This window comes from Eretmochelys imbricata, chromosome 5 (genome assembly GCF_965152235.1).
Source record: "Eretmochelys imbricata isolate rEreImb1 chromosome 5, rEreImb1.hap1, whole genome shotgun sequence".
Classification (NCBI taxonomy): domain Eukaryota; kingdom Metazoa; phylum Chordata; order Testudines; family Cheloniidae; genus Eretmochelys; species Eretmochelys imbricata.
In genome coordinates, this window is record NC_135576.1 from 47,029,502 (window position 1) to 47,050,353 (window position 20,852).

At 42.6% G+C, this 20,852-nt stretch overlaps 1 protein-coding gene across 2 annotated transcripts in view; it reads right to left on the minus strand.

Annotated features, from left to right (window-relative positions):
- The window catches only part of IQGAP2 (IQ motif containing GTPase activating protein 2), a 229,090-nt gene that overhangs the window by 157,192 nt on the left and 51,046 nt on the right, over positions 1–20,852 (minus strand). For both annotated transcript variants that reach the window (XM_077817017.1, XM_077817019.1), the window contains exon 2: positions 19,893–19,992. In XM_077817017.1, coding sequence (XP_077673143.1) covers positions 19,893–19,992 — 100 coding nt within the window. The remainder of the gene's footprint in view (positions 1–19,892; positions 19,993–20,852) is intronic.

Consider the following 20,852-nt stretch of genomic DNA (forward strand, 5'->3'; position numbering starts at 1 on the left):
CTACATTTCCTACTCTAACATTCCGCCTTTTGTTTCTCCCATAGGAGCTGAAAAATTATGTTTGGTTTTTCCTACTCCTTGGCTCTCTTGGGAAGGGCTGGTGTTACTGTCCAACATGCTTAGTTTTTTCTAGCCTGCTGTACCCATCCAGATGAGCTATTAACTAATTCTACTGCAAATACAGATATTTCACACCAATTTTAACTGTTGGGAGAGAAGATTCCAAATGATCAGAAAGAAACACAGCAGCCATGTGAGAGGCTGGTAAGAAACTTGAGCCAATGTGGCACATGCATGCACACATACCTACCCACTGAAAAGTTATCTGGAAGTCCAAAACATGAAGGCAGACCTACCAACCCTACAAAATTCTTAATACACAATTTCCTCCCCAAACTGCTCTATTATAATTGAAAAGGTTCTTATAAATAGTATGCAAGATGACTTTGTAATCATCAATTATCTACTTGTTAACATCCTTCTGAGTTATGTAAGTGGCACCATAGCATGCACCTAACCAGCTATTAATAAACTAACAGTCTTCTAGTAATCAGGTTACAAAAGCACCAGCTATGCAATGCCTTCATAAAAGCTTTAAGGTTCCTCCGGAGAGAGGCTGTTCCTGTACAGCCTTGAAGTAAGCTCAGAGTAAGTCATACATGCACCACCTTCAGAAAATTCTGTTTCAAATGAAACATGGGTATACCTTTTTGACATTAACAAGGGTGGAAAGTATTGAATACCATTTGCCAAGCAGTTAAATATTAATGGCTTTGAAGTTTAGAGGTATATCTTTAAAAAAAATTTATAAACGTATCCCTGACTTGTCAGAAACCAACTGCTGTCAATGGAAAAACTGCACTGTAATTTAGGATTTTTTGTTTAAAGTCTATCAAGATTTCTTGGAGACACTTTAAAGCAATGCCTTTGAGCAATGGTAGCCCTCTGCATTCTTTTGAACATATGGTTGCTGGAGTGAGACTTCAAAATATAGGATCATCCCTGGAGCTTGACAACTCACCCCTGATCAAAAATTGTATTAAGTGGAAAAACCTTTAGTTACTGGAGATAATCTGATTTCTTTCTGCACTGAAATAAATTCACCAAAAAAAATCTTTAACAGTTAAATTTCTAGATTCTTACCCCAATTCAGCAAGGTTTTTAAACATGTGAGTGTTATGTTATTGACATGAACTGTGATCGTATAGATCATTGTTGCAATCAGGGTCCTATGGTTGCACCAGGTCTTGTACAGGAGGTCAAGTGGGGTGTCTGTGGAAATGTTGTAGTTTGCTGGGTATGATTATGCTCTGTGTGTGTGTGTGTGTGTGTGTGTGTGTGTGTGTGTGTGTGTGTGTGTGTGTCATTTTTGTATTTGAAGTTATGAATATTGGCTACATACTTGTATCTCAATGTGTTTGATTCTAAGTAGCCAGAGTGAAGCATTTGGTCAGTTTCCTGAGAAAGGACCATTCTCAGTAAGTGCCCAGTCAAGAAACTCTTAACTGACAATGGACTTTGGGAGACGCCAATCCACATCTGAGTTTTCCTGGGAACGTTCAAACACACACGTAAACAATGGTACCGGCCTGCAAAAAGCTGAATAATTCATGGACCTGTGACTTGCCCAGGTGGCTATAAACTCCATCTTGTTGCTGTGATTTTGCACAGGAGAACAAAGGGGTCTCGGCCCACAAGAGAGAACATAAAAGGCCCTGGAAACCCCTCCATTTTGTCTTCAGCTGGCTCCAGAGATGGCCTCTCCACCTCCAAGAGATGCCTGAAAAACTGGAACAAAGGACAGTAACTACAGGGGTGTGAATGATTGCTGGACCCAGACTAGAAAGGAATCCAGTCTGTGAAAAAAGCCTATTGGAACATCTCTGGGGGTGAGATTGCATTGGTAAATCAGTTTCTTAATGTATTAGGCTTAGACTTGGGTGTTTTGTTTTATTATGCTTGATAACTTCCTTTGTTCTGTCTGTTATTACTTGGAACCACTTAAATCCTACTTTTTATACTTAATAAAATCACTTTTTGCTCATTAATTAACCCAGAATAAGTAAGTAATACCTGGGGGAGCAAACAGCTGCGCATATCTCTATGTTATAGAGGGCGATTAATTTATGAGTTTACCCTGTATAAGCTTTATACAGAGTAAAACTGATTTATTTGGGGTTGGGATCCCATTGGGAGCTGGGTGCTGGAGACAGGAATACCTGCGAAGCAGTTTTCAGTTAAAGCCTGCAGCTTTGGGGGACGTGGTTCAGACCTGGGTCTGTGTTTGCAGCAGGCTAGTGTGTCTGGCTAAACAAGGCAGGGTTCTGAAGTCCCAAGTTGAAAGGCAAAATGGGCTCAGAGTTAGTCTCAGCACATCAGATGACAGTCCCAAGGGGGTCTCTGTGACCAAACCCATCACAGTGAGTAGTTTCACTGCAGTCTATGAGACTACTCCTATATCTAAGCAAGTCCTCATTCATTAAACCAAAAAAGAGGAGGTTACTCACCCTCTGCAGTAACAGACGTTCTTCGAGATGAGTGTCCCTGTGAGTGCTCCACTCCAGGTGTTGGTGCGTCCCTGAGCCGTCGCTTGTAGATTTTTACACCAGTACTTGTACGCGTCACGCACGTGCAGAGCCTGCCCCTGCCCTCCACTCTGAGCGTACCTTAATAGTACACATGTGCAACCGGTCTCCTCAGTTCCTTCTCTACAAGAGAGGCTACCCCAACTCCGAAGTAGAAGGGAGGAGGGTGGGTAGTGGAGCACCACAGGGACACGCATCTCAAAGAACGTCAGTTACTGCACAGGGCGAGTAACCTCCTTTTCTTCGAGAGCTGTCCCTGTGGGTGCTCCACTCCAGGTGACTTAAAAGCAGTGCATCTCAAGGAGGTAGGGACTTTGGATTGGGTAGAAATGCAGTAGATAATACAGCTCTGCCTAATCGTTTATCAGAGATAGGGCCTTGAGTAACGGCACAATGCTTAACAATTGTGTGTTCAGAAGTCCAAGTGGCCACTTTACAGATGTCAGCCAGAGGAACTTTGCGTAGAAAAGCCATGGAGGTAGTCACAGATCTAGTGGAGTGAGTTCTGATGCTGGCTGGAGGCGAAACTAACTTTATTTGATAGCACACTCGGATACAGTCAGAAATCCGGTTTGAAAGTCTCTGGGTAGAAATAGGTGTCCCTTTGGAGCGCTCTGCAATGGAGCCCCTCCCTGCCACTTGACATAGAACAAGCATGCAATGTTGTCTGTCATTATCCGAGCATGTTGGTTCTGAATAAATGGGAGGAAGTGATAGCAGGCACTGTGTATGGCTCACAGTTCTAGGATGTTTATGTGTAGGGAGGCTTTGGTGGAAGACCATAGCCCCTGGGCTATGTGGTGGGACATGTGCACTCCCCATCCCAGAGGGATGCATCAGTAGTCAAGAGCGATGGGGAGTTCTGGAGAAAAGGGACTCCTGAGCAGAAGTTGGAGGGAACTGTCCACCATCAGAGGGAATCTGACTGAAGGGTATGGATAGAGGCTTGTTTAAAGCATGTACGTTCAGTCTGTAAACCATGGCCGACCAAGTTTGGAAGCACCACATGTATAGGCGTGCATTTTTTACCATGAAAGTACACAAGGCATGTGGCCTAATAGTTGCAGGCAGTCTTGTGTAGTGACCTGGGGACTGTTGCAAAGTTTTGTAACCAGGAGTTTTATGGTGTTGAAACAATCGAGCGGGAGAGATGCTATTCCCATTTGGGAATTGAGGTGTGCTCCTGTGAACTCCAGTTGTTGGGTAGGAGATAAGGTGGATTTGTTTTTATTTGCAGGCCAAGGGAAAGGAAGCAAGCGACGGTAAGCTGCAGGGATCGAAGAGCTTCATCGAGCGTTGAGGCTTTGAGGAGACAACCGTCAAGATAACGAAATACTATAACCCTGTTTCCTGAGGTGGGCAGTAACCATGCCTAGGAGCTTGGAGAAAACTCGGGCGGTCGTAGAAAGGCCAAAGGGCAACACTCTGTATTGAAAATGTGGTGAACAGAGGGTAAAACAAAGAAAACATCTGTGGGCTGGGTGAATAGTCACATGAAAATAAGAGTCCTGTAAGTCGAGGGCTGAAAACCAAATCGCCCTGCTCTAGCACTGGGATTATGGTGGTGAGGGTAACCATTCTGAACTTTTGCTTTTTGATAAATGTGTTTAGCCGCCTGATGTCGAGGATGGGTCGCCATCCCCCGATTTTCTTTTCTGTTAAGAAGTAATGGAAGTAGAAACCTTTCCCTCTGTGTTGTTTGGGCTCGATTTTCACTGCCCCCAATTGAAGGAGATGTACTTCTTGGAGGAGCAGTTGCTCATGAGAGGGGTCCCTGAAGAGGGATGGGAAGAGGAAAGGGATAGAATAACCGACTGTGACGACCTCTAAAGCCCACTGGTCGGTGGTAATATTGCGCCATTGATGGGGGAAATGGGCGTAGGCGGTGACAGCGCTGAAGTGGGAATATTGTTTTTGATACCCTGAACCAAGGCTTCAGATTTGCTTATTGGTCAGAGGGGGTTGAGACGGCGGTGTTGGTATCTGGATCTCTGACACTGCTGTTGCTCATGAGATCTATGGAATTGCTAGGTGTACGTGGGGTAGCAAGGTCGCTGGTATCTATATTGTCATCTTCTGGTCATAGGCGTTTGAATTCCTAGGGACCGGAGAGTTGCCCTGGAGTCCTTCATGGAGTGGAGTATGTCATTTGTGTTGGAGGTGAATAGTTTGTCACTGAACAAGAGATCCTCAATGATACCCTGGACCTCCCAGGGAAAGGAACAGGACGAGAGCCATGACCCTCGGCACATCACGACTGCTGTGGCAGTGGACCGTGCCACAGTACTGGCCACATCGAGGGCAGCTTGAAGAGCAGTGTGGGAGACTATTTGTCCCTCAGAAACTATGGCTGTAAATTGTTGTTTTTCTTCTGGAATGTGATCAATAAAGTCCATGAATTTTTGGATTTTAAACAAAGACTGTGAATGACTAGCCAACTACAAAAGCAGTTTCTCCTCCCTTGGTGTTCACCTCAACTGCTAGAAAAGGGCCTCATCCTCCCTGATTGAACTAACCTCGTTATCCCTAGCCTGATTCTTGCTTCCATATTTATATCTCCCTCTGGAAATTTCCACTACGTGCATCCGATGAAGTGGGTATTCACCCACGAAAGCTTATGTTCCAATACATCTGTTACTCTATAAGGTGCCACAGGACTCTGCCATTTTTACAGATCCAGACTAACACGGCTACCCTTCTGAGACTTGACATGAATTTATTGTAATTTTTGTGGTCACACTTTGCTAATTATACAGCTGTTCTAGCAATGCAAAACTGCGATGTGGAAGCAGCATATACCTTATGTCCCAGCAGATCTAATCGCTTACTGTCCTTGTCAGAAGGGGTGGAGCAGGGAAATTGGTGTTTGTTCTTTTGGTTAACTGTCTACCAACAGTGAGTTTAGCACTGGGTGAGTAAAAAGGAATTCTAAGCCCTTGGAAGGAATAAAGTATTTTTGGTCCACTCTCTTACAGGTAGTGGATTCTTCCCCCACCCCATGCTTTGATGATCAGTGAAATAAATTAATGTTGACATTTAACTCAGATGCCCATAATATTTTTAAGATCCTTTGAAAGAGAAGGGCAATTCAGGTTTTAGAGCTGCTGTTTCAAGCTGTAGGCAAACCCAGGAAGACATCACTGCATCAGTTACTCACTGTAATCATAACATACTTAACTATACCAGCCTTTTTAAAAAGTTAGAACCAGACTCCAGAGAACAACTGACAGGTCTGTCCATACCCCCTGACTAGTCCTTCACACCAAGGGAGCGCACCTCACACTTTGGGAAACGCGGGCTTAAAGTTAGGCACATGCATATGAACCAGGGCGTTGAACATATATGAAGAGCATGCTCTGTGCTGTACAATATAGCAGACAACCCAAAGCCCAAGGAGTTTACAATCTTCAGCCCATACCAGGAGCCAGACTCATAGCATACGTCTATGCAGCCCAGGCTCTGAAGCCTAGGGAAGGTGGTGGGCTTCAGAGCCTGAGCTGCAAGTTCAAATAACTGTTTATGCAGCACTTCAAAAAAGAGTGCTAGCATGAGCCTCACTACCCAAGTTTATCAACCCAAACCGAGGGTTGCTCTCGCCGGCTGTGTAGACATACCCACGGCAAGCTATTTGTAAAAACATTAACTGCACTGTAGTAGGATTCTCTCACCCACAACCAATGAACCTATATTTGGAGTACAGCTAACTAGTGGATCTGAACATCTTCTGTAGGGAAGTAAATCCTTGATACCTGTCTAGAAAAGATTTCCAATATTTTATTTATAAGGTCACACCCAATGTTTACCTACATTCCATCTGAGGGCAGTATAGAGCCTTAAAAACTTGTGTTTGTACTAGTTAGTGTGCAACTTATTTTCTTTTCTGGTTCTTAGCCAGTCTTTGATAAATAATCATCATGTGATACTACTTTGACCTCGAGGAGTTGGGAATAAATATTGAAATGAAATGTCACAGGTATGTGTATTTAGTGACAGCAGATCAAAGTCTGTTTTCCAAGGAGACACAGCAACAAGATTTTTTTTTTTAAAATCAATTTGGTAATGAGACACTGAACATATCCGAAACACACACACACACACACACACACACACCCCCGCAACATTTACTTCAGATCATCAAGGGCTCCAGCAGAATCTCCCAGATAAGTGTCATTACCTTTTAAATTTCAGTGCTTGATATCAAGCTAATAAGAAAGTTGAGACTTCATATTACTGCAGGTTGATCTCAGCAGCAGAGGAAACAGGAGAAGTTAAGTGCCATAAAAAAAGTTTCATTACTTAAAATTCATATAAATTTGTATGTTTGATCCTTTTTTAAAAAAGGACCCACCATTTTCTCCAGAGAGATGTCATGTATTTTTCTTATCCAACTGCAGAAATTCAGAAAATATATAGTTTCACATCTCTTTTCACATTCTCTGTTTCAGAAGTGGACAAAGCTGAAACAAGGGCAAAACTCATCAGATTAATGGCTGCATGAAAATGCTTCCTTATACTGGGGACTTCCTGTTTTCAGGTATATGGCTAAAATCCACAAACCCCAATCATGAATCTAGTCACATTTAACTACAACCAGCCTAGGAAGAACACAGTAGAGGCGGACAACTGAAGTTCTCTCCCACCAAACACGCTCCAAATTAATATTTAGCATCTTTATATCATGTAAGCACAAGCACATTTATTTAAATAAGTTTAAAATTTCAGAACTAAGATCTCCACCATGAAGAGGAGAGGGAAAATGAGTTAAGCCAGGAAGGCCCAGAGGAGGGAGATGTACAACAAGCAAGAGATGTAGTAATTTACACTTAGAAAGCTGACAGTTTTTCACTTAACTACAGTACCCATTAAACCAGGGGTGGGCAAACTATGGCCTGCAGGCCATCAGGGCTTTGGAACCGGCCTGTGGGATTGCCACCCCCATGGCGCCCCGGGGCTAAAGTTGCCAGCACCACAACCCTACGGCTCCTGGAGGAGGGGGAATGCAGAGGGCTCCGCACACTGCTGTAGCCCACGGGTACCTCCCCCAAAGCTCCCAGAGGCTGCAGGGACATGGTGCCAGCTGCTTCCAGGAGCAGTGCAGGGCCAGGGCAGGCAGGGAGCCTGCCTTAGCCCCACTGCATGCCACTGTCACCCCGTAGTTGCTCAAGGTGAGCAGCGCTGGGCCGGAGCCCACACCCCGAACCCCTCCTGCCCCTGCCCTGAGCGCCCACTGCATCCTTCCTGTACCTCAACTCCCTGCTCCACATTCATGGCCCTGGATGCAATTTCCCTACCCAGATGTGGCCCTCAGGCCAAAAAAGTTTGCCCACCCCTGCATTAAATACTCCATTGTTTTACTCCTTCAGCTTGCAGGCAAAGTGGCTGTAGGAGGGGATATTCGACATCACCTTTTTTCACGATGGCTAGTAGGCATCTGGTACAATCAGTATTCTCCTCATCTTTCTTAAATGGAGATTAGTTGGAGATTATTAGGCTGCCTTGTAGAGAAAAATATTCCCCTACAACAGATTAGTTCTTTCCGTAGGTTATATTTAAGGCCCTTTGTTTTCAGTTTATTGATTTTTAATTAAAACTCCTGCATTTTGCAACAGCTGTAACTCAGTAAAAACCTGAAGAAAATATAGATTATGTTAAGAAAATCCAATACATCAGGTAGATGTGTTTATGTTAATAAGTTGCCTTGCATTTACACGGTCTCAAAGTAAAATCATGTAGTAGAATCTACACACCTGCATGTATCTACTGTTAGTTTCATGAAAGTGTACACTAACAGCACTAAACTGCTTCTAATTTCAATACTCTTAGTTTTCTTTATTAGTTGCTTTCTTCCTGTCCTTCCATTCCCCACTATCAATCTGGATGTTTATCCAGAAAACTGGTGCTAATATTTGCACTGATTTTCATCTGTTTAACTTTTGTAATAAAAACACTGATAAATTCCGGGGATATTTTAATCCAAATGAAATTAAAAAAGGGCCTTTGTTAGATTTGCTGTTTTATCACTTGTCCTCCTTCTCGCCCTCTTATCTAAACGGTCTCTTCCCATATTCTCCACTCTCCCCCAAAAATCCTCTTACTTCCCCTCCCCAGAAAAATCTGACCCTTGTATACTTTTAAGTCATCACACTCTTCCTCCTACTCCCTTCTACCTACCAGGACATTCACATCTCACACACAGGGCTGCTAAATTTTACCCAAAAAGGTATTAAGTTTAGTCATCTTGCTGTTTGATAACATGAGATATGAAAAATGGGGGACAAACTGTGCAGGGGCATTACCCAGGTGAGAGGCTAAACACCAAGGCAATGCCCACAGACCTTGCTCCTTTCCTATTAGCCTCTGGCTAACGGGGGTCTGAGATCCAAGGCACCCCTTCTCCCTCCCTCCTTCTGTGAGGATTATGTCTTTCCCCCTTTCCACATTGCACCCACAGCTTCCGTACTGCTCAGAAGGGTGGACATGGACATAGGCGCTGACTCCGTGGGTGCTCCAGGACTGGAGCACCCACAGAGAAAAATTAGCAGTGCTTAGCACTCATGGGCAGCCAAGCTCCCCCTTCTCCCCACCGCCTCCCCCCTGCCGGTAGCCCTGCTGATCATTCCTCCCTGTCCTTCCCAGCACCTCCCGCCCACCGTGAACAGCTGTTTCACGGTATGCAGGTTGGCTCTGGGACAGAGGGGGAGGAGCAGGGACAGGGCATGCTTGGGGGAGGGGGCAAATAATAAGGTCTGTTATTCTACCTTTTGTAGAATCTCTGCATTTGGTTCCTTCTTTCAAGCAAGGAAAGAGCCCATGCATGCTTCCAACCCTACTTATCATAATCAGCAATCATCATCAGGTGAGTGATACTGGAGTATCAGTTTCATTAGTGCTCCAAGTTTACAAAATGCTCCAATGAAAACTGACATGTATCACAGCAATTTCAGTCACCTGCAGCTTGACAAAACTACATGCTGGAGCAGTCTGCAAACATCACTGCTTTGGTTTATACTTACTTCACATTTGGATTATTGTTTTTAAAGAGGACAGAAGCTTAGATGCCGCAGTTGGTGCCTGAATGCACCAGGGTTGCCAAACATCCAGTTTTCGACCAGAACACCCAGTCCAAAAGGGTCCTTGGCAGCGCTGGTCAACATTGCGGACCAAGGCACTAAAAAAGTCCAGTCAGCAGGGCAAAGGCAGGCTTCCTGCCTGCCTTGGGTCCGAGCAACTCCCAGAAGCGGACGGCACATCCAGCTCCTAGGCACAGGGGCAACTATGGGGGCTCGGTGCACTGCCCCGAGCACCGGCTCTGCAGCTGCCATTGGCCAGGAACCATGGCCAATGGAGCTGCAGGGGTGGTGCCTGTGGGCATGGGGAGCACGCAGAGCTCCTGTATCCACCTCGTGCCTAGCTCATGCCAGCTGTTTCCAGGAGCTGCCTGAGGTAAGCGCTGCCTGGCTAGAGCATGCAACCCACACCTCCTCCCGCCCTCCAACCTCCTGCCCCAGATCTGACCCCCTCCTGCACCGCAAGCCACTCATCCCCAACCACACCCCATCTCCCACACCTCAACCCCCTGCCCCAGCCGAGTGAAAATGAGCAAGTGAGAGAGGGTGTCGGAGAGCGAGCGATGGGGGGGGAAGGGAGGAGATAGAGTGAGCAGGGCCTTGGACAAGGGGCGGGGCAGGGGTGTTTCGTTTTGTGTGACCAGAAAGTTGGCAACCCTAAAATACTCACTACTGGAGTTAATTCCCAACCAGGGTTTGAAAAGTATCTGCACTGAACTTCACACTGTACTCTTCCATCCTCAGAGGAAGAGGGGTTACTCCACCACAGGCACCTTACTTCTAGTCAGGAATGGGATACGAACATCAAATACTACACCCTCATTGCTCAGAGGTTCCTCCCCCCCACCCCCAGACCAGAGCACACATGCTATTACCTAGCAAGGCCTTGTAACCAAGAGGGTTACAAGAGAGCAAATATCTGAAGCCAGGTCTTCCAAATTACAGTACAAAACATTACAACTGGGCCACTGAGGCATTCTAATATACACTACTTTGTACCTACTGTAGCCTTCAATCGCTAAGCCACGTAATAAAAATCTAATACTTTGTACTGAAGGGCATGCTAGCTATTTTTGGATGTTACTGTAGAAGAAGTATTTTAACAATAGAATTCTCCATAAACCGTGAGATGAACCTGTAAGTGATTCCATAGTAAAGACTCATTTGTCAGCACTCCTAGTTTCAAATGGATTAAAGTAGGAAGAGTCACTCCTCCAGCTTGTTACAGAGCCTCCTATTTATAATAATGTAAGTCTTTGCCACCAAGCCAGGAACTATCAGCTATTACAAAATGTGTGAAAGCCCTTTTAAAAAAAAAAAAAAAAGACCCAGGTACAATAAGTATCTGAAATAAAAAAAAAAGTGTCCTTTAAAAGTACTATATGCAGTTGAGATACTTATGTTAGCTAGTCTGTTGTTCCACAGCTATCTCTATGGTCTGTTCTAAAAGGGGGGGGGGGGGGGAGCATGGACTGTTATAGAAGGGATAAAGGAGAGAAGATAGATACAGATTTGATTCCCCCACCCAGGTCTTAGCCGTCTGTATACTAATGCGAGAAGTATGGGGAATAAGCAGGAAGAACTCTGAATGCTAGTAAATAAACACAACTATGACATAGTTGGCATCACAGAGACCTGGTGGGACAATACGCATGACTGGAATATTGGTATAGAAGGATACAGCTTGCTCAGGAAGGACAGGCAGGGAAAAAAGGGAGGAGGTGTTACCTTATATATTAAAAATATATACACTTGGACTGAGGTTGAGATGGAAATAGGAGACAGACTTCTTGAAAGTCTCTAGGTAAGGATAAAAGGGGTAAAAAACAAGGGTGATGTCATGGTAGGAGTCTACTACAGACCACCAAACCAGGAAGTGGATGAGGCTTTTTTTTTTTTTTTTTTTTAAACAAAATCATCCAGAGCACAGGAATTGGTGGTGATGGGGGACGTCAATTACTCAGACATCTGTTGGGAGAAACACAGCAGGGCACAGATTATCCAACACGTTCTTGGAATGTATTGGAGACAATTTATTTCAGAAGGTGGAGAAAGACACTAGGGGGGAGGCTGTTCTAGATTTAATTTTGACGAATAGGAAGGAACTGGTTGAGAATTTGAAAGTAGAAGGCAGCTTGGGTGAAAGTGATCATGAAATGGTAACATTCTCCCTCCTACCATCCTTTAGAATCGTGAACAGCACAATAAAGACAATGGATTTCAAGAAGAGACTTCAGCAAACTCAGGGAGTTGGTAGGTAAAATCCCCTAGGAAGCAAGTCTAAGGGGAAAAACAATTGAAGACAGTTGGCAGTTTTTCAGAGAGACATTATTAAGGGCATAACAGCAAACTATCCCACTGCATAGGAAAGCTAGGAAGTATGGCAAGAGACCACCCTGGCTTAACCAGGAGATTGTCAGTGATCTAAAAAATCAAAAGTCCTACAAAAAGTGAAAACTAGGTCAAATTACAAAGAATGAATATAAACAAATACAGTACGTAGGGACAAAATTAGGAAGGCCAAGGCACAAAATGAGATCAAACTAGCTAGACACAAAAGGGTAACAAGAAAATTTGCTTCTAATGTATTTGTAGAATGAGGAACACCAAGGACAGGGTAGGCCTTTTACTCAATGGGGGAGGGCAGGGGGGGAGAGGGGAGAAACAATAACAGAAAATGTGGAAATAGGAGAGGTGCTTAATGACTTTTGTTTGACATTTAACATGGTGAATACCAGTGAAAGTGAGGTAGGATCAGAAGAGGCTAAAATTGGGAAAGAACAAGTTAAAAATTACTTAGACAAATTAGAGGTCTTCAAGTCACCAGGGTCTGATGACATGCATCCTACAATACTCAAGAAGCTGACTGAAGAGATATCTGAGCCATTAGTGATTATCTATGAGAAGTCATGAAATACGGGAGAGATTCCAGAAGACTGGAAAAGGGCAAATATAGTGCCCATCTATAAAAAGGGAAATAAGGACAACCGAGGGAATTACAGACCAGTCATCTTAATTTCTGTACCCAGATATATAATAGAACAAATTAAACAATCAATTTGCAAACATCTAGAAGATAATAAGGTGATAAGTAAACAGTCAGCATGGATTTGTCGTCAAGAACAAGTTGCGGCAAATCAACCTGATAGCTTTCTTTGACAGGGTAACAAGCCTTGTGGATAGGGGGAAGCAGTAGACATGGTAGATCTTGACTTTAGTAAAACTTTTGATACTGTCATCTTGCATGACCTTCTCATAAACAAACTAGGGAAATGCAACCTGGATGGAGCTACTATAAAGGTGGGTGCAAAACCATTCCCAGAGTAATCATCAGTGGTTCACAGTTATGCTGGAAGGATGTAATGAGTGGGGTCCTGCAGGGATCAGTTCTGAGTCCGCTTCTGTTCAATATCTTCAGTGATTTAGATAATGGCATAGAGTAACTTATAAAGTTTGGACTACACCAAGCTGAAAGGGGTTGTCAGTGCTTTGGAAAATAGGATTAAAATTCAAAATGATCTGGAGAAACAGCCCAAAGTAAATAGGATGAAATTGAATAAGGACAAATGTAAAGTACTCCACTTAGGAAGGAACAATCAGTTGCACATGTACAAAATGGGAAACGATTGCTTAGGAAGGAGTGCTGCGGAACAGAATCTGGGGGTCACAGTTGACCACAAGCTAAATATGAGTCACTGTAACACTGTTGCCCCAAGTGAACATCATTCTGGGATGTATTAGCAGGAATGCTGTAAGCAAGACACGAGAGGTAATTCTTCCACTCTGCTCTGCGGTGATTAGGCCTCAACTGGACTATTGTGTCCAGTTCTGGGTGCCACATTTCAGGAAGGCTGTGGATAAATAGAAGAAAATCCAGAGAAGAGCGAAAAAATGATTAAAGGTCTAGGAAACATGACCTATGATGGAAGATTGAAAAATCTGAGTTTGTTTAGTCTGGAAAAGAGAAGACTGAGGGGGACATGATATCAGTTTTCAAAGTATATAAAAGGTTGTTACAAGGAGGAGGGAGAAAAATTTTTTCTTAACCTCTGTGGATAGGACAAGAAGCAATGGGCTTAAAATTGCAGCAAGGGAGGTTTAGGTTGGACATTAGGAAAAGCTTCCCAACTGTCGGGATGATTAAGCCCTGGAATAAACTGCCTAGGTAGGTTGTGAAATCTCCATCACTGGAGATTAAGAGCAGGTTAGACAAACACCTGTCAGGAATGGTCTAGAGAATACTTAGTCCTGCCATGAGGCAGGGGACTGGACTAGATAACCTCAAGACCCCTTCCAGTCCTATCATTTTGTGTGTTTATCTTTAAATCCTTATAAAAATCCAAGCTTAGAGCTGCTTAAATCACTTTTGTGTAGGACTTATTCACACCCATTCTCAAGCATCAAAAGTCAACAAGTATAGACGTTGGTTTCCATAGCACTCCATTAATGTTGATTTTCAATAACTTTTGGAACATGGGGGAAGTTCCAGAAGACTGCTAATGTTGTGTCAATATTTAAGAGTAAATTGAATGACCCAGATAATTATAGGCATACCAATTTGACACCAATCCCCCCCAAAAAATGGAGGGGCTGATATGGGTCTATTAATGAAGAATTAAAGAAGGTAGTATAATTAATGTCAAATCAACATGGGCCTATGGAAAAACAGATCCAGTCTAACTTGAGGGTTTTGGTTTTTTTAAAAAAAGTGATTACAAGCTTGGTTGATAAAAGTAATAGTGGTATAATATACTTAGTCCTCTGTAAGGTATTTGACTTCATACTGCACGATATTTTGATGAAAATCTAGAATGATACATTTAATATGTGCAATGCTAATTTTTGTATGTGTTAAAAACTGGCTAAGTGATGGCCTCAACATGCAATTTTAGATGGTGAATCATTCTCAAGCAAGTGTATTTATAGTGGGGTCCCTAAGGGATTGCTTCTTGGCCCTAGGCTATTTAACATTTTTATCAAACCTGTAAGAAATCATATTTTTTATCAGTGGTCATTGAAGATGAGACCACAAAGAGGACAAGACAGATCAACTGATACAGAGCAATCTGGATCGCTTGGTCAACTGGGCATAAGCCAACAGTATGTATTTCAGTACTTCCAAATGTGAAGACAAATCTAGGAAGAATGCAGGCCATATTTAGTGAGTGGGGGACTCTATCCTGGGAAGCAGTGACTCTGAACAAGACTTGGTTGGGGGAGGGGGTGGCATCGGGGTTCGGTAGTTGAACATGAGCACCCAATATGATGCTGTGACCAAAAAGGGCCATCACAATCCTTAGATGCATAAATAAGGGAATCCCTAGTAGGACAGGGAGGATGTTACCTCTATTTAGCACTGGTGCAACTGCTGCTGCAATATGGTGCCTAGTTTTGGTGTCCACAATTCAAGGGTGTTGATAAATTGGAGAGGGTTCAGAGAAGAGCCATGAGAACGATTAAAGGATTAGAAAAGGATGCTTTAGAGTGATAAATTGAACAGATTAAGCCCCTTGACTCCAACAAACAAGAGGAAGAGGTGACTTGATCAGTTTGTATATATGTGAGGAACAAATATTTGATAATGGGCTCTTCAGTCAAGCAGGCAGAAGCATAACACGATGCAATGGCTAGAAGCTAGATAAATTTGGATGGGAAATAAGGCGTATCAAAAAAATTAAGAGCAAGTGGAAGTGACATACCAGCAAGGGGTTGTGATGGATTCTTAATCACTGGCAATTTTTAAATCAAAATTTAATTAAAGGATATCTCTGGGGGTTTTTTTTTCCTCCCCCTTTCTGAAGGCAGAAATTAGTTCAGGGAAATTCTATAGTCTGAGGTTCTGCATGACAAGCCAAATAATCACACCATTAGCTTATGCCTGAACCAGTTAAGCACTTCAGTGCTTGACCTTTTAAGTACTAAACTGTGTACATTTTTACACTGCTGCTTTGCTGACTGATCCAGCCAATGTCATAAAGGACCATTTCATACCCAACTTAAAGTTATACTATGCATGAGAGTTTGGAGAGAGTTACACTTGAGAATCTGGGTTCCCTCTAACAGGAGAGGCGGCAAAAGCCCTGAACACCAAAAACCTCAACTATCTTGAATAGAAACACTTCCAAACTAACTATTTTCCTACACTTGCAAAGTCTGCCTATCTCGCAGCGGACAATAACTCACAGGAATATCTTGTTCCTATTAAAATTGGACGAGACTGAGGAAGCAAAAACAAGGCTTAAAGTTGCTCCCAGATATCCATTTTAACAACGTAATTTCAACAGATACCTCCATAATGAAATACATCAGTTTGACAGAGAAGCAGAAATTGTAATAAAATACAAATGCTATGGATTAAACTCAGCCCTAGCATAGGTGGGTGTAATTTCCATCAAGTCAATCAGAGCTGTACCATCTTGTTCTATGGACAAGTTCATCCCCACAGCCAACCATGCTGGCATACATTGAGTTTGTAATAAGCAACTAGCATACCACAATTTCAAGTGACAGCTACCAAAACTCAAATCTATGTTACGGTCCAGAAGGAGACAATTATTGCACACAGCTCTGTTGAAAGACCAGCAAAAACAAAAGCCAAGTGGATGGGGGGGGAAGGGAGCGGGGTGTATGAAATTCTAGGTATTACAAGGATACCACCATGAAACACTCTTTGGAAGAGTTTCTCTCACTATTTCAATTAACTTCACCCAATTAAAAAGCGTACAGCACAATTTCTTACAACACTTTGCAGGACAAGACTAGCATGTTTACTGAGAAATGTTATGATACAGATACTGCTCTTTATGTATAGTAGCTTAATACTAATCTGAAGAAGCCTACAGTATTTTACTGTAGGATTTTTAAAACTCACTGAGGAAACCTTTCTGCTTCCTCTCACGTGTGCTTCCATTCTACACACCCATGCTACACTGCGTAGAGGAGAAAGATTGAAGTCTGACAGCTTTAATCTCAATTTTATTGCTTTGATAAATTTTAGACACTTGAGAATATTAATTTAACACTGGAAAAACATTTTCGTTAGATCATTTCCATGTGGCTGACATTTTGAGGACAAATGGTTCAATTCACAAATTTTATGATTTACATTTGCCATTAGCAGGTGGCAGCTTTTTTTGGTCATATAACGCAATGGAACAAACATGTTTTGACTATCAAATATAACGCCCTGTGAAAACCCTGCTGATCTCTGTAGACATTCCAAGTCTGCTGATGATATTTAAAAAGCAATTTCCTATTTTGTTACTCATGTAGCATAGGGACACTGTACCTCAGTACAGGAAGGCACTATTTACAGAAGTACAGAAAAAACAACAAGAGATTCCTCTTTCAGGTTCAACACAGGAGGATTTCTCAAAGCTGCGGTAGAGAAAGTAAGCATGAAAACAATTTTTTAAAAAAAGTGTCTGACGGTACACATTCTTCACCTTTTAATTAACTCTGGCATTTTGAAACACACAGCTGTTAGGACACAACATTTTGATTATAAACAGTGCAGAAAGACTGGACCACATTGCTAGAAAAGAAACACTGCTCCAGCACTGCATAACTCCTTGATATACCAACAGCCATGTCGTGGCCCAAATCTTTTAGGCACTGACACTTTTACTAAGCCCTTCAGAACAGGCCAAAATAGCATATGTTGTATTTGCACAATACCACTCCTTAATTGCAGCAGAGCATTTGCTATTGTTTCTGGAGCTGCAGAGAAGCAGCAGTAAAATTGTCCTCCCGGTATCTGAACTATAGCCCTACCTTTAAACCAATCTTTACTGCTCTGTAACAGTGGCTGAGCATGTGTGTTGGTTCTCAGACAACTGGTATTTAGTTATACGAAGTGTGAACACTTATTTTTCCACCTCCGCAAAAATTCTTCATAGACTGACAAGACAAAGATCTACTTTCAATAATGTCCTAATGCTGAAAAATACTAGCATTCAAGTTCCTCCCCCCGAAAATAAAAGCAAAGTTTGTAACGGAAAACATGGACTCAAAAGATCCAGAGCAGAGTGATCTTGTACATTCAGTAAGGGAAAGAGTCATTTCCCCCCCTTTCATGGTAATTTCTGGATCATTTACTTTGCAGGACTTTGAGAACTGACTCTGGGCTCCAGGACAGCAGCAAAGACTTTACTGAAGATGCAACTGGTGCACACAAGCATACAACCCAGACTGGAAACACCCTATTTGGGTTAAGGCTTGAATTCTGTTGCCATTGCGTCTGCCGCTCTTCCACTGTTTTGTTGCTAGAGGGCTGCACCCTTACCAGTCTCTCTGGTAATGGGCTGTCGCAGGCATTTCAAAGGGTAGCTCTACACTTACAGCTGCGGATAGCACACAGACACTGCATGTCCAGCTAGCATGGGTATAGGCAGGAGAGTGTAGCTGGTGGGGCACTGCTTTGGGGAGTAAAGTACAGACACGCCAGAACCCTAGTGTATATACCCCATAAGGCTCGCTACATGCTCAAGCAGTGCTTTCTACATCGACACTGCTACTTTTAGCAGTGTAATGTTCTGCTGCCAGAACCCTTTCCCACTGCAGTGAAGGACTTGGGCAGCAGTGAAAGACTCCAGCAGCGAGAGGCAGAAGGGAGAGGCTCCCCACTGTTGGAGCCTTTCCTCACTGCCTCCTCCCACCACAGCCTCTCAATGCCACCTGTAGCTATATGCTGCAGTGTGAACACAGCCTGCCTTTCACTGCAGCATGCAGCAGTGGCGTACAGGGTATGCGTAGCAAGGTTAGAAGAGGCCAGAGACTGCTGTCCTGCACCCTGTGATCAGCAGAGGTCACACTCCCCATTTGCTGTGGTTCATTGGACTTGTATTTTCTGTTAGAGGCTGCTAGGTTGTGCTCCAGAATCTAAGGTTCCATTTCAGCCTTATTTGTGCAAGGAGAACCTCAAAACGTGAACCGAGCGTGAACAGATGCAGACATGTCACCACTATTTCACTACTAATTTTAAGCTATAGATAGAAAAGAAACAACTCTGGCTCAAAGAGAGGGAGGTGAGGAATGAGACAGCTAGAGTGCACTGCAGTTAGTGCAGCAGCATAACAAAATGGGACGTTGAATGAGGAAGGGCAGGAGCCTTTAGGACAACGTAAGTCATAATAATGTCTCCAGCGCAAGATAACTGGCAGTTGTATACCGTGTTACAGCCATGCTGGTCCTAGGATATTGGAAAGACAAGGTGATTGAAGTAATCTCTCTTATTAGACCAACTTGAGGAATAGTTCTGTGTAAACTCAAAAACTTCTCTCCCCTCATCAGTTGGTCCAATAAAGATATTACCTCACCCACCTTGTCTCTCTAATTGGCCGTTGACTCCCGGCAAAAAAAGAGATACATACAAGTGTAAGCGTCAGTTAAGATTAGAGAGGGGGACATTTCAGGAGACAAACTTTTAAAAAAATCTGAAGTCTTAAAAATTGTTTCTAGGGAGAAACACTGAATCTTAGTCTCAATATGCTGTATGCGTAGAATAAATATTTCTATTCTTTTAAAGCTAGAAAAAAATCAGAAAAAGTTTAAATCATCTAGAAATCTTTTTTGTATACAGGAGAATAAAAACATCCAAGAGAATCTCCTTTCCTCACACACAGATGATTCTATCCTGAGAAAAGCACAAAAAGGGAAGAGACCCTTATGGAGTTATCAGAAAGGCAACACCGCAGCAGAACAAGCCTCTTAGATATCAATTTTTACATGAAGAGTAGTCATTAAGTGTTAAAATGCTTTTATTTGTGACATTAAGTACCACATCATGCTACTCCATCAGCAGGTGATTTTGCCACCTTCCCTCCTCCCCCCAGTCCAATAATGATAAGAGTGGTCTACCGCTGGTTTAAGAATCAAGCACAAACTGCATTCTTGTTTTGCATGTTTGCATTTTGTTCATAAAACCCTTTGGTCTATGCAGGCAGTACTCCACAGTTGGACTTCAGTGCCCATTGCTTGTGTTAATTTAAAATTACCACTAGTTTCTGAAGATTATTATGTCTCTCTACTTCATAAAAAGCTACTATTATCTGGCTGAATTATAAAAGCCACCCTTCACCACAAGATTCTTGGTATTATTTAAGATTCTATAAAATTTCAAGATCGATGACTAAATAAGACTGAGTCATTCAGGAAAATTTTTCAGAGCTATAATCTTGAGATTGCAACAAATTAAAATTCAGTATTGGAGATTTTTTAGAGTATATTTTGATTTATTTACCTTTTTGCTTCCTCTAGATGGCATAAATACTCATAAGCAATGTTTTGACGCCTCCGCTCATCCATTTCTTCTGCTGAAAGCCTTTCATCATCCACAATAGCTGTAAAAAGAAAAATAGGTCAAATTATAAAGGATTAGAGGTGACCCACAATGCAATTTTACTTAAAAAAAACCAAAAAAACTTCTGCAGTTGAGAAAATGCTCTTTATAGGACTTCAATGAGAAACGTTTGCCAAATACAGAAGTACTCTTACCACACCAAGTAAAAAAAGATTAACAGTGTTACAACTATAACATTTTAAGATTTAAGTTTTTATAAAAGTATTGGGGAAATTTCCTCCAACACTCTTCCATGCACCACATTCAGTATCTGAACATACACACTTTCCCTGCTTTGATTAGCTTCTTCGTACTATTTATCTGAGGGGGCATGCAGAGTTCAATTATCCCCCCCCACCTTTTTTAACAAGTGGAGGGAAGACAAACACCCCAGCAACCATTTTTTCAGGCAAATATTAAGATAACAGGCAGTAGGCCTAACTGGGTTGTTCCTTACTCCATTATATACAATCCCCATCACCAACCTCCCTCTTTTGTAAAAATTCTAGTCCTTACCATCAAAGGACAACTTCGCCAGTATATGTGGGTACAGTTACTAAGATTGCACGGATAATTTCCTGCATAGTCTTCTGAAAATTTAGGTCTACAGCTTCTATGGCATTAAACTTGGCCAAAAATTGTAAGTCTTGCAATTACATTCTGCCTACTAAAAACTAAAAAAACCAACCGCCCCCCGTAACTAACGAAACTGTGCCAGTCACCACACTTATCTGCTTGCACGTTATTCCTCATCACCAGCCTTTGATCTATTGTATCTTTTGGATTGTAAGGCCACTGGAGTGGGGACTTGCATTTATTCAGCACCCAGCACAACATGCCTCCAATCATGGCCATTACCCT